Source organism: Heloderma suspectum, chromosome 5 (genome assembly GCF_057233095.1).
Source record: "Heloderma suspectum isolate Gila_16-S chromosome 5, 16-S_ref, whole genome shotgun sequence".
In the NCBI taxonomy this organism is placed as follows: Eukaryota; Metazoa; Chordata; class Lepidosauria; order Squamata; family Helodermatidae; genus Heloderma; species Heloderma suspectum.
The window spans coordinates 40,970,709-40,984,919 of record NC_139462.1 but is presented as its reverse complement, the minus strand read 5'-3'; the positions used below and the strand labels follow the sequence as shown (position 1 = coordinate 40,984,919).

At 48.6% G+C, this 14,211-nt stretch overlaps 1 protein-coding gene across 1 annotated transcript; it reads left to right on the top strand.

Moving 5' to 3' along the window:
- The first annotated feature begins 3,643 nt into the window (after positions 1-3,643).
- Positions 3,644-5,476, top strand: NEUROG2 (neurogenin 2). Its single transcript, XM_084860250.1, has one exon. The coding sequence runs from the start codon at positions 3,644-3,646 to the stop codon at positions 4,403-4,405; it is 762 nt and encodes a 253-aa protein (XP_084716376.1). The 3' UTR covers positions 4,406-5,476.
- Positions 5,477-14,211: the final 8,735 nt, after the last annotated feature.

Below are 14,211 nucleotides of genomic sequence, written 5' to 3'. Positions count from 1 at the left end.
ACCTGATTTGCACCTGTTACCCCTGCGCAGAAACATTCACTCGCTCACTCGAATCAGGGCTTAGTTCCAGGGCTTATTATGCTAGCGCGCTCAGTCTTGGAACATAAGATGGAATAGAGCTCCACTTCCGCCCTTTGAATGACCAAGGTTACCAGCCGCCGCCCCCCGCCCCCCGGCCACACTTATCAGGGATATGGGGAAAGAGCTTCCAGGTAAGAGGATGTGCCTTGCACTTAAGTTTGATCTCGTAGATAGGAACCTAAACATTGCATAGGTACACATGCACAGGCCTGTTTTGCGGATCTAGGTTCCCGCCATGACAGAGAGACAGGCATATTTCATCTGCCCCTTACACATCATAAGCCTGCCTCAACTGTTGAAGATAAAGGGAAGACATGATAGCGGTCTTCAAATATCTGAAATACTGTTGTGCAGATAATGAAGCAGCCTTGTTCTCTGTTGCTCCAGCAGGCAGGCCTAGGGCCAATGATTAAAAGCTGCAGGGAACCAGATTTCACATAAAATAAAGGAGAAACTTTCAAACAATATGGGGTATTCAGCAGCATATACTGCCTCACTCAGGACCGGAGTTGTTGGGTTCTCCTTTGCTGGAGTTATTTAAGCAGCATCTTGCATTGCCAGTATCTGGGAAGTCCCCCCACTCCTGGAACTAGCTAGGGGGGCAATGATGAGATTTAAAGCAATTAAAAACAACCTTGTGAACATAATGCACATAAGTGGGGGTAGTGATCACTGAAATCCTTTAAAATGCACAGATGATTTTGGTCTAGGGTCTGCTGCTGTAGCTTCTCACACAGAGCCTCAGTGATGAACACACACAGTTCTATTTTGCATCTGTGCACATCACAGGGAAACACAACCCTTTTGTATACGGCATTCTGTCTACTGCCTTCCCTGAAATTTTCAGGGAAATATCCTGCCTCCTCTTTCTCCTCCTCTTAAAAATCTTCATAAGGAAAAATGATGGTCCCGCTTTAGATCAGGGTGCGACCTAACCTAGGGTCACGATGAACCATGTACCAGTTGAAGATCACTACATCCAGGTATATAGTCAGCAAACATCACACGAGCACAGCCACATTCCGTTATGTTAGCCATCTTGAAAGGTATGGAAAGGGGACAGGAAAGGGGAAATATAAATGTGTTAAAATAAACTAATAAATATATTACAAAACACATTAACAGCTAGACCCCTGAAAGTAAACCTGCCCCCCCCCATTTTAAGACTTGTATACCTTTAATAGCTGAATGTCAGACAGCAATTCAAGAGATGTAGCTTTCCCCTGCCAGTGGGAAAAGCACCAGAAAAAAAAAAAATACTATGGAGTGGACATTTCTGGGAGAGGGGTGCTTTGTCCCACATGTTAGTTTTCGGAAAGCAAAATAAGTATATTTATATACCGCTTACCATATTTAACAAATATCTCTAAGCGGTTCACATTGCTCCCATCCTAAACATATATTCTCTGAAGTCAGTCCTACTGATGTCGCTGGAATTAACTTTCAAGTAGGATTGCAGCCTCAGCTTAACGTCCATTTATGATTCAGTTGTAGTTTGTTTGTGAAAAGTGTCTGCCCTTCAAGTAACCACAAGGGCCACCACTACGTTTGTTATATTTCTGCCTGATATAGTTATGAAGGATACATTGGTTGTATCCAATGTTAGTCTAAACGAAGCCTCATTCATTTCAATACGTCTACTCTAAGTAGGACCAACATTGGATACAGCACAGAAATCGGGGGCGGGGGGGGGGAGAAATACAGCCCCGCCTACATTCGATCTACTCTGCTCTTGGTTTAAAATACAGCCTCACCAATCAGAACTTTCCCTCTCTAGCTCCTCTGCCCTTCACTTTCTCCCGCCACGGCCCCTCTTTCGCCCCTCCCGCGCCGTCCTTGCTCTTCACAGGTGAGCAACGCAGAGCGCGTCTTGCTGGCCGCCCCTTCTGGGCCTGCGGAGTCAGGGAAGGCTGAGCTCAGGCTCTTGGGTGGACCCGCTTCTTACTTCCCTCTTTCCCCCCGCCGCTGGTGCTGCTCCCACCGCCGCCGCCCTCAGGCCTAATGAGCTGCTGAAAGGGAGCAGGCTCCAGCGCGCGTGGCTAGCGGGACTCTCCGATTGGCCAGCTGCGCCTCGCGACCCCCCATTCATTAATAAATTAGCGGCACGCTCCAGCCGAGCGCAAGGCACCAATCACGCCCCAGCGCTGTCCGGGATGCGCCACACACTTTCGAGGGATCAGATAAAGGAGAGGAGGGAGGGGTGGGTGACGGGAGGGGGGAGAGAAGCAACCCCTTCCCCCCAGCGAAAAAAGAGAGAGAACGAAAAGAAAGAGATGAGTGATGATAATGAAATGAAAAGAGAGACTAAACCTGGGGAGGGGAATTGGCGAGGAGGCCCCGGGGGTAGATTTGATTGTTTTCCGGGGGGTATATAAGGGGTTTTAAGGAGAGTCGTGTGCCAGACGCACAGCCACTGAAACACAAGCAGCTTCGCTTTAACTGGAGGGTCCGACGGGCGCGTGCCAGCAGCTCGCCCCGCCGAGCTGTCTCTTGCGCACACGCGCACAGGTCACCGGCACCGCTGCAGTCCGTCCAGCCCTTCGTCAAACTTTCCCGCCCACCCCCTCGGCAAAGGGATCTGGACCCACACCAGCGCCCAGCGACTGTGGGACCCTCTCCAGTGGCAGGGAGGAAACGGCGCGGGGCCAAGCCCAAGCTGCTCGCACCAAGGGGCGGTGCGGAAAGAGGGAGACGCAGCCAGCCGGACGCATCTCCTGGCGAAGGAAAAGAAAAGAAAACAACGGCCAGGCAAAAATACGACCGCCTCTAAAGGAGAGCCAAGTAAGTCCCCGATTCTCCCTCTGCTGCCACGCGCTTGGTTGCATGGAAGCTGGAATACTTATTCCCCGCCCCCCCCCCAATTTTGTTATTGAGCCGCAGACGAAAGTCCCGCTAGTGGCTAAGCGCAACCGCAGTGGCTCCCTCTGTCGCCACTGGTCGATAGCAGAATGCGCGCGCGAAAGGCAGGTCGCTAAGTGAACTCGAGACGGAAAGGCAGCAGCAGGACTCGTTTCCGTCCTATCCTGAGGCCACTTAAGAGTTCTAAGGAAGTCAGTGGAACTTGGACAGAAGGTGCCAGACGGATCCGTTAAAAGCCATGGGATTCGGGCCATCGACTTTGAAGAGATGGAGCCCTAACTTCCGGTTCTGTGTGTGTGTTGTGTGTGTGTGTGTGCTGGCGGCGGGTGGGTGGGTGTGGAGTGCCTATGATTTGCCCTGGATTGCGCCTACGGTGAGGTAGAAATCCATCCTATCGATTTGAACGGGCACATCCATAGGAAAGACCGGAGAACAACGGGTTAATGGCGAGGCGAGGCGCCAGCTCGTTCCCGCTGGTCAAGCTTCCAGCACGTGGAGTCCGACTAGTGGCACCGGCGAGCGCTGGGCCCCTCCGCCGGTTTCCACGCGATCCGGAGGCGCCGGAGGCGCAGCGCGGCCCTCACTGTCATCCTCGCGTCTCGAGCGGGGCGGGGCGCCGAGAGCGCGGGGGCTCCGGTTTCTTGCCCCCGAGGCGACTGACCGCTCCTCGTTCTTCTCCCTTTTGTCTCCCTCTTGTTTCAGGATGTTCGTGAAGCCGGAGAGTCTGGAACTGAAGGAGGAGGAAGCGCTGCTGCTCGGCGCCCGCTCCTCGCCCGCTGCTGCTGCTTCTCCTCCCTCCTCCGCCTCTCTCGCGCAGTTCTCCTCCGGCTCCGAGGGGGAGGACGACGAGGACGAAGAACCGTCCCAGCCTCTCTCGCCCTCGGGGCGAGCGGGCGATGTCGCCGCCGGGGCGGCCGCCGAGCGAGCGGACCTGCGCCGCCTCGGCTTGAGGCGGCACGACTGCAGGAGGCGCTCGGGCCGGGCGCGGAACGGCGCTCGGGCCACCAAGACGGCGGAGACGGTGCAGCGGCTGAAGAAGAGCCGCCGCCTGAAGGCCAACAACCGCGAGCGGAACCGGATGCACAACCTGAACGCGGCGCTGGACGCCCTGCGCGAGGTGCTGCCCACTTTCCCGGAGGACGCGAAGCTGACCAAGATCGAGACGCTGCGCTTCGCCCACAACTACATCTGGGCGCTCAGCGAGACGCTCCGCTTGGCCGATCGCTGCGGCGGCGGGGCAGGCGCGGGGGCCGCGGCGGCCTTCTCCGAAGCGGTGCTGGGCAGCGCGGACTGCAGCCCGTCCCCCGCCTCCTCCTGGAGCTGCACCACCAGCCCGGCGCCCTCGGCCACCTCGTCCGCTTACAGCTGTACTTTGTCGCCCTCCAGCCCCGGCAGCTCCGCCTCGGAGCTGGACTACTGGCAGCCGGACAAGCCTCGCTACGCGCTGCCCAGGGACTTGATCTGACGGCCGAGGGGTTCCCACCCCGTCCGGTCCCGAAGCGAAACGAAGCGAACAAACACAGCCCCGCAGCGGCCTCGCTCTCCGGGCTGGAGGGCCGCTGAGCGCGCGCGTCCTCCCCCAGCGCAGGGGTCAGGCAAGCCGGAATCTGGGCGAGACCGGCCAGTTCGTGGGACTCGGCTGGAACGCGCAACGGGCGGCCTGCGGACCTGGAACCCTGCAACCGGCACGCGCGCCCTGCCTCGCCTCCTCCGGCCTCTCGTAGAGATATGAATGCTTTGGGCCTACAACCGGCCCCCTCGCCCTGCAAAGCAGTGTCAGTTCCACATTTGCCATGCGTGGCGGCATCTGCTTGCTTCCCACTGCCAGCCTGGAGGCTGTGGGAATTTCACCTGTCAAACCAAACGTCCCCCTCTTTCTGATGTGCACTTTCCCACATCGGCCAGGCACGATGTCTTTTGTTTCGTCCCCCCCCCCTCTATCTCACACACCTTTTTCTTAACCACCCCCTCTCCTCTCCTCTCCTCTCCCCATTTTGCCATCTGTCCCCCTATGATTTATTGGCGGGGGGGTGGAAAGAAGAGAAAATGAAAAGTTTGGTTTTTTTGTTAGCTTGTGTGTAAATCAGGTTAGAAGTCATTGTATAATTTGTAGGCTTTGTCATGATTGAATGCAAGCGTGAAAATTTAGGCTGAACTCTTTATTATAAGGGAGGGATGGAGAGATGGGGGGGAGGTGAAGAGGGATGGGCCCTGAACCAGGACGGGAGACTGGCTCATGCATTATTTATTTTTCGACCTTTTAGGGGACGGGGAACTCCTCCATTCTTTCACCAGATTTTTTTTTTTTTAAATGTCAGCAGACTGTGAAAACCTAAACTGACGTGGAGCATTAGCAGCAATCAGCCACACACATGTTTGCTTCTATTTATTACAAAGGAAAATATTTGGGGGGGGCGGGGGGGGAGATATGTATTTTTTGTATATTTTACAGAGTTTATTCTAGTATGTATTTACGGTTGCGGAGCAGAGGTGCTGTTCTTGAAATAAAGCAAATATATAAATAAAGTATATAATTTTTCATAAAAAGTGTTAGTGGTTGTCTATGGCTTTATTCATTGCAATAATACCCATATAGGGTGAACGAACTCCTGCTACTTCAGCAGATGTATTATTTACACTGAACTTGGAAGTTAGTCCCATTGACCAAAAAGGACTTCTTCGTGACTTGGATCGTTGGGAGGCTGCGCTTGAATTTATCTGCTTGTCTGATGTGCATTAAAAGTCAGTGGTAAAACTTTCACTGATTTATTTCAGTGATTCTGGGTTACACCCCAAACAGGGTAGACAAGAAGGTACATAGATGTAATTTAGAGACAGAGGAATTCTTACTCCCTGGCTGAATGGATAAGAGACACATGGCGTTGGACTACAACTCCCATCACCCCAGCCAGTGAGCCAAATGGACATGATGTCTTGGGATGATAGGATCTGTGGTCCAACACATCTAGCCGGTGCCACGTTGGGAAAGGCAGCCAGCGCAACTGGGTAACTGGTTTCAGCTGGCCTATATTTCCATCACAAGACAGACGGAATGTTGCAGAATAAACCAAATCCCTACAACAGGGACGGGCAACTGGTAGGCCAAAACATCTGGAGGGTCACGACTCCCATCAGTCCTAGCCATCATAGTGAATGGTGAGGGGTGATGGGAGTTGCAGGGCCAAAACATCAGGAGGGCCACAAGTTGCCCACCCTTAGCCTACACGAACGGAAGTAAATGGATGTTAGCAGATCCTCTGCTATTCAATATGATTTACAGGGCAGCCCTAAACGCATTTACTCGGAAATAAGTCCACTGAGCTCATTACGGCTTACACCCTAGGCCTAGAACAAGCGTGATTGCCGCCTTAAATTCGCTGAAGTGGTGGTTTTACTTCGTTATGGATCAAGAAGTTACTCCTAAAGAAGTCCATCGACACCTGAAACGGGCTCTGACACACGATCCAAGAGATGTTCAAGCACGTGATCCAAAAGATTCTCGAGAACTCCCCTGACACGTGATAAGGGTATATACCTCCCCTGTGCTGAACTGTGGGAATTCTTAAACCAGCTTGGAACAAGGAGCAGAAAGTACAGAGGGGCACCTTCACACAAACATAATTATCGGATTATCATTTTTCTGCTGTGAAAAAACGTCGAGAGAAAGCTATAGAGAAAATGTCAGCAGGAATCGGGGTGGGTGGGGTGCGTAGACGCAAGGTAGCGATTTCTGTGATCGCAGTGCGTACGTATAGTTACTTTTCCTAGCCACTACAATAATCTAAATGGCTGTGTCTGCCTTCGTTAACCCCCCCCCCCCCCGTCCTCATTCTTCTCCATGCCGCTGTGTATTGTACATGAAGGCGTAAAAAAGACAGTTCTTCAGAATGATCCAGCCCCGCCTTAGATGCATTGCACTTCTAGGAAGCGGATATCCGCCTCACAATCACGTATATGGACGTCTGTGGATGACTCCACATTAAAAAAAAACCCTTTCAGTCACCTTGTACAGCGCAGTCCTCGCCAGGTCTACTCAGAACCAAGTCCCATTGAGTTTAGTGGGGCTTTCTCAAAGGTAAGTGAGCATAGAACTGTACCCCTAGACTGCAATTCTATACACACACTTACCTGGTGCTAATAACTCCCATTGAACCCAGTGGACCTTACTTTTGAGTAAACAGCTATGGATATGTAGGGATGCCTATGTCACAATGAGAGGGCTGCACCCCAATCTAAACGCATTTACTTGAAAGTCCTATTTGATTTCAGGGGAGTTCACTGACAGCAGAATCCAATTGCCTTAAACAGAGCTTACTCCTAGGTAAGAGTGCATAGGTTTACACTCTTATGGCATAATCCTATGCACGTTGAGTCAGCAAAAAGTCCTACAACTCTCAGCATTCCCCAGCTGGCCATGCTGTCTGGGGAATGCTGGGAGTTGTAGGACTTTTTTCTGTCTAAAAATGCATAGGATCGCGCCTATCTATCTATCTATCTATCTCTATCTATGTTAGAGTTCCAATCTCTATCTATGTTAGAGTTCCAATCTTTCTGCTGCCGGTTCATAGGAGAGCGAGGCTGTGCTCCTTGAACTAACTTGGCTGATGTGTGATGTACATACAGAACCGGAGATTGTATCAATTGGGGGTAATTTACCTGGGGTAAAAGGCTGAGGTCTTGAGAAAGTGTGGAACAGTGTAGGCTGGTGGCTCTGATCTCAGTGGGGTGGTGAATCCACTCTGGGTTTCAGTCAGAACCAGCCAGAACTCTAAAGGAGCTCCCAAGGTGCTGAACCCATATTGGGGATAGGGATCAGCACTTATGCAAGGCCCCACTGACATCGGAGCCACCAGCCTCCGCTGGGGTGGAACCGGCCCATCGCGAGTCGACACGATCATGGATTCGCTTCCAGGTATCCCTCTGGCGCCAGTCAGAAAGCAGCACCAGCAAGCAAGCAGGAGAAAGGAAAGGGAAAGGGGAGGGGGGGACCCGCAGCTTGCCGCCTTCCTGCGCTCAGCTTGATCCCTTCTGAATAGGCTGAGGGACAATCGGCAGTCGCGGATCATGGGAGCCTTGTCCCAGCACGCGAGCCCCGCCGAGGGGGGACCCGCCCCTCGCTCTCGGCAGTCGGAGCGGGTCTCGCTAGAGCGGTGTTTCCACACGTTCCGCGCGCCGCTTCTTCCACGCGCTGAGACAATCTGGGCGCCAGAAGGTCAGAAATCTAGCCATCTTCTGACCGCTGACTGTCAGCCCAACCCTACGGAGGCTGGTGGTTCCCATGTCAGTGAGGCAGTGACCTGCTCTGGGGTTCAGTCAGAACCAGTCAGAACTCTAAAGGAGCTATCCAACGTGCTGAACCCACTTTAGGGGATAGGGTTCGATCTGAGTGGTTCTGACTGAAACCCAGAGAGGATTAACCACCCCACTGACATAGGAGCCCCAAACCTCCACTGGACTAACCTAAAATGGAGCAGAGGAGGACCATGAAAGTTATCTTGAGCTCCGTGCAAGAGGGGTAAAAAGGTGGGATATAAATGGAACAGTAAATAAATAAAATTCTTATCAAAGAAGGAGCTGAGCAGAGAGATAAAAAGGAACCAGAGCCAGAAACATAACTTTAATGCTAAGTCCTGGCTGGGTGTACTAAAAGGACTTTTGAGCTTTGCTCTGTCCATTTCTGCCCATATGGTAGCGCAGGTAGAAAGGAATGAAGCTGTGGTAAACCTGAGCTCACATTTCAGCCGATGTAGGTATAGGACATTCAAATTGCGAATTAAACTGATTTAAGGCGCAATCTTATGCTTGTTTAGACAGAAACAGGCTGGGGCATGCTGGGAGATATAGAACTTCTTTCTGTCTAAACATGCATAGGATTGCACCCTTAATTAATTAACTAATGTATTTATATCCCCCCTTGGGGGGGATCACTTAGGGTGGCTTTACAAGATCAAAACATGGTACATCAATTAAAAATACAACAATATTCAAACAAATAACAAAAATAGCATATAAAACAGCATAAAACCATTTTGGAAGAAGTGAAACTATTAAAAGGCCTGGGAAAAGGGGGATTTGTCCGGTGAAAGGAAGATAACCCTTTGTGAACCACCCAGAGAGCTTCGGCTATTGGGCGGTATAGAAATAAATAAATAAATAAATAACAATGAAGGTGCTAGGAGAATCTCCCTTGGAAGAGCATTCCACAGCCAGGGTGCCACAGCTGAGAAGGCCCCCTCATGCACTGTCATCTTTTCTTAGTTGGTACTGATACTGGAGGTAGCAACATCTCTGTCCAAAGGTTACTCCAGATGATACAACTGAGATCATCATCATTATCCACTTCCCTGTCATTCACACATGATGAATGGTGTCCACACCAGCACTCTCCTGCTCGTCTGTTTTAATTTCTTTTCCAGTTTGTTCCCTGCTTGTCCAGGTAAACTTGGTGCTGCCCTCTGTAGCTCCCTCTGTGGCCCAAGAGTAGAACAGGACTTCTTGGTGAATAACTATGCACAGTAAACTGTTCTAAGAAAGGACAGCCAGGGGTGACTTGATCATAAGCATATTTCTTGGGCTTAGGGTACCATTTTTCTGCTTGAAATTTTCTGGCTGGAGAAATGCTATACTTTTCCAAATACTCACATCGATTGCTATTTCAATGGCTGTGTTGAATAGGCACTTATTGGGTATTGTTTGTGATATTGTCGTTTAAAGCAAGTGATGCAACTTCTCCATAATATAAATGTATGCCATTTTAAGAACATATGAAGAGCCATACCAGATCAGACCAAAGGTCCATTTAGTCCAGTGTTCTGTTTACGCAGTGGCCAACTGGCTGCCTGTGGGAAACCCATAAGTAAGACATGAGTGTAACAGCACTCTCCCTCTTATGTTCCCCAGCAACTGGTGTACGTAGGTATACTCCCTCTGATACTGGAGGTAGCATATAGCCATCAGAACTAGTAGCCATTGACAGTCAATCCCCATTCCTAGTCCATAACAGCAGGCTATTTATGTAAAACAGGGGTGGGCAACTTGTAGCCCTCCAGATGTTTTGGCCTACAACTTCCACCAGTGCTAGTCAGTATAGCCAATGTTGAGGGATGATGGGAGTTGTAGGCCAAAAATCTTGAGGACTGTAAGTTGCCTACCCCTGCATAAAGGTCCCGCTAAAATCAACGGGACAATTGAGTCATAACTTAAGTCCCATTGATTTCAATGAGAACGAATTGCAACTAATGTAGTGTGAATCCAACTCATTGTGCTGTTGTCACCAAAAAACAACTTGTAGATGTATTGTTCAACAACTGAGTTGTGCTTGTCATAGGGTCTGTATACAGATTTTGATCCACACATTACACCTCACACTTGTATCTAGCAGGTGGCAATTCTCACAACTTGGCTAAATGATACAGAAAACCAGAAGACCTCAAGGTGAGAGAGATGACACCAGGGTAGTATGGTTGTTTGTATCGGCTCCTCCTACTTTTGATGCAATCTTGTAGAAAGACTGACATTTTAACCATAGGCCCCATCCTATGAGATTTTTCTTTATTTGAGTGGCCAAGACTGATTTTCTCTGATCCAGTCTGCACATAATGACAACCCAGAGTATGGGTTGAGTATGCATTGTCATTGGCTCTTGGGTTGTTGTTGAATCATGGGTTGTCATTACGTGAGAACCTTACTCTATGGTTTAACTATGGGTTGTTAACCATGAACAACCCAGAGTTCACAACCTAAAAACAAACCATGGGTTCTCTTCCTGGATTGTTCATGGTTAACAACTCATACTTAAGCCATAGTACAAGGTTTGCACGTAATGACAACTCGCAATTCAACAACAACCCATACTCAATCCATAATTTGGGTTGTCATTACATGAGAACCAGGCCTCTGTGTTTCTTTTGTCTGGATCATCCATCCATCACCAGCACAATCACTACTGTCCTGTTGTCATCTTCATCATGATCATCAGCCACACCCTTCCTCTTTCTCATAGACACATATTACACACCAGGGTGCTTTTGCTTTATAACTTCTGGGCATCAACACCTGGAAATCATTAGTCAGAGGCCAATCCTCCAGCAACCATATCAATTAAATAAAATTTGCCACTCATGAAACTAGATATCTACTGGATTGTATCCCAGGAGTGTAAAGTTCAGTGCCAGAAAGGAAGAGTGAAAGATGTGTGAAAAGCGAATTAGTGAAATTAGGTTAGCCCGGTAAAGCCCCCCACCTTTTGAGCCTTGGGCTAGAAGTGATCCAATCTATTGTTTCCCACCCTAGCAGGGGGTTTATTGTGTGATAAATAATTCTCTCTCCCCCTAACTCTTTAAAAGTGCATATTTGCATAATCACTGCTTTGATGTGGCCAGCAATCTGAGGCTGAGACTCCCAAATCTTCCTATTGGCCAGAAGGGACAAAACGAGAGCCAATTTTTCACAACCGTGACAGTGTGTGGGGCTGTGTGTCAGGACCAGCTTTACATTCTGTGGTTAAAAAAAGGACTGTCCCTTTTAATGATTAAACTCTGGGAATGCTAAAGGGAAGCAATGAGGGGGGAGTAGCGTGTCTCTTTTTCACCAAGAGCTAGGCTGAGATATGATTGTCCTCCACAGTTTCACTCTTAAATGGACTTCTACTTAAAAGGGAGTTAAAGTGGGTGTCTGTATATCCTGCAAGATGCCAAGATAGATCCATTCATTATTGAAGCTATTAATTAAAAATTTTGGGTACAAACCAGTGTTTATCTAAGTATATCGAAGTCCTATGAAATGGGATTTAGGGCAGAAACCTAGGCATGTTTAGACAGAAAAAAATCCTACAGCACGGCTGGCTGGGGAATGCTGGGAATTGTAGGACTTTTTCTGTCTAAACATGCATAGGGCTGCACACTTAAGCACTTTGACTTGTGTTCTGGTTCTGGGTCATGCATCTGATGAAGTGGACTCAGGTCCATTATATTTGTCAGTCTTTAAGGTGCCACAAGGCTCCTTGTTGTTTATATTCTGGGTTGTATCTTTTGTTCGTGGGGTAGAGGGATTTATTCTGACAGAAATAGTGGCAGAACATACAAGACCCCAAATCATTGTGATTTCTTAGACTCTACAATGTAGAGTCTATTGGATTGATTTCAGTATTTCAAATTGTGTTTTTGATTTATTTGTTTTTATGTTATGTTTTAATTACGTTTTTGTTTTAGTCTCAGTTTTATTATTGTTAACTGCCTTGAGTGCCATTTTTGGTGGAAAGGTGGGATATAAATTTAATAAATAAATAAATAAATTTCAGCATGAAATTTCTTAAGCAACAACCAACCTTTATCAAATGCAGAAACAGAAAGTATTAAAGGAGTTATTTCTTTGACACCAATGTCTGGTAGGTTTTGTTTGTTAACTAGCACTGAAGTGCAACTTCCACCTTCCTTCAGGATCTTCACTACGGTTTCTTCCCTAAGATTCTGCAATTTATAACTGTAGTTAAATGAAATGGATTAACATTAGATGATAAATTGGTTAAGAGCCAGATTAATCAAAGTTTAAAATATATTTAATCAGTCAACAGTAAGGGGTTCATTTCAAATAAATGCAAAATTCACCCTGAACAGTATTTATTTATTTATTTTATTTAAAACATTTCTTGGCCGCCTTTCAGGGCAGAAGCCCTCCCAAGGCGGCTTACAGCAATAAAATACATAAACAAAGTGAGAAATAAGGCCAATGTCATTTATATTCCTTTCTGATTTTATAATTATTATAATTAATGTCTATAGTACTTCAGAGTGTTCAAAGCACTTCACCTACATTATCAAAGTAATCATTGTAAGAACCCTGTAAGATAGGTCAGTATTATTATTTTAAATTTGCAGATGGGGGTGCTGAGGCAAGTGCCAACTTCAGATGGGGGGGGTTCTTGGGGAAAAAAGATGCCCTCAATGGGCCATTGCCACTGTCACCGTTGTCCTTTGGCTTGCCTTCTCCCCGTGGCAATCTGCACAACCGCCTAGACAGGGTCTGCAAGGTGACTGGAGGATGCTGTTCCACTTCCCACTGCTTGCATGCTTGGAGAGGGCAAGTGAACAGGCAGCGAGGAACAGCAGTGCCAGGAGACACCGGGGTGTGTGTGTGTGTCAGTAATGAGCCCCTCCGCTGCAGTGTGAACTACAGCAGGTGCCCCATAATGCTGACCCCTGACTATGTCAACATAGCTGAGCCTGAGAGATGGTGACTTACCTAAGGCCACCTAGTAAGTTTATGGATGAAATAATGTTTGAACAAGGGACTCCCTGGTTTACGAGCTATTGGGTTACACAAGAGTGGTGGGGGAAATGCCTGTTTTGTTACTGACTGTAAACATAATGGCCGCAATACAGCAGGCAGTTGAATGTGGTTCAGCCAAATGGACTTCAGTGGGTTTTCAGCATAATTAGCATTCTCTTGGACTGTACTGTGTGGAGCTCTGCTTGATATCAGATATTAAGGGTGGGGTATGGGCAGTGAGGAAGGAATATTTCCCACTCCTATATAAGCCTTTGCCATTCACAAATTAGATCTCCTTGACTTCACTCTGCGAAACAGGGGTGGGTAACTTGTGGCCCTCCAGATGTTTTTGGCCTACAAGTCCCCTCAGCCCTAGCCAGCATAGCCAACAATGAGGGATCATAGGAAGTGTAGGCCAAAACATCTAGAGGGCCAAAAGTTGCCCACCCCTGAGCTAAAAGAACTGAGCCAGAAGCTTTTTGTTCCTGCCACTCAAAAGTCCTTCATTGCAAGGGGCATCCCAAAACCGGGAACACCAGTTTTCACCACCCTCCAGTAGAGATATCGGAGACGTCCAAAACAGATTCAAATTAGTTCAGATTTCTATGAATCGGACCTGCAAAGTCTGCAGTGGACTGGCTTTTTCTAAGTCACATGATCGCAAACTTGTGGACTGGGATTTAGGGATGTCAGAGAATTCCGCCACGGATCTTGGTGAGGCCAAATGCCAGTGTATTCGGCCCCCCAAACTCCATGGCGGAATGGCCTGCTGCCCCCCCTGCGGATCCCCCCCGGGACGGGACTTACCTGGGGTGGATGTTTCGGATGGCGGCAGCTCCAGTGGTGGCTTTGGCGGTGGCTGGTCTTCTGACTGGCTGCCACCGCCGCTGCCATTTGCAGTCTCTTTCCCCCCCATTCGTGATAGGCTACATAAAGACTTACGTAGCCTATCACGTCTGGGTTAAAAAAACCCAACAACAACGCGTACACAAATGGCGGTGGCTA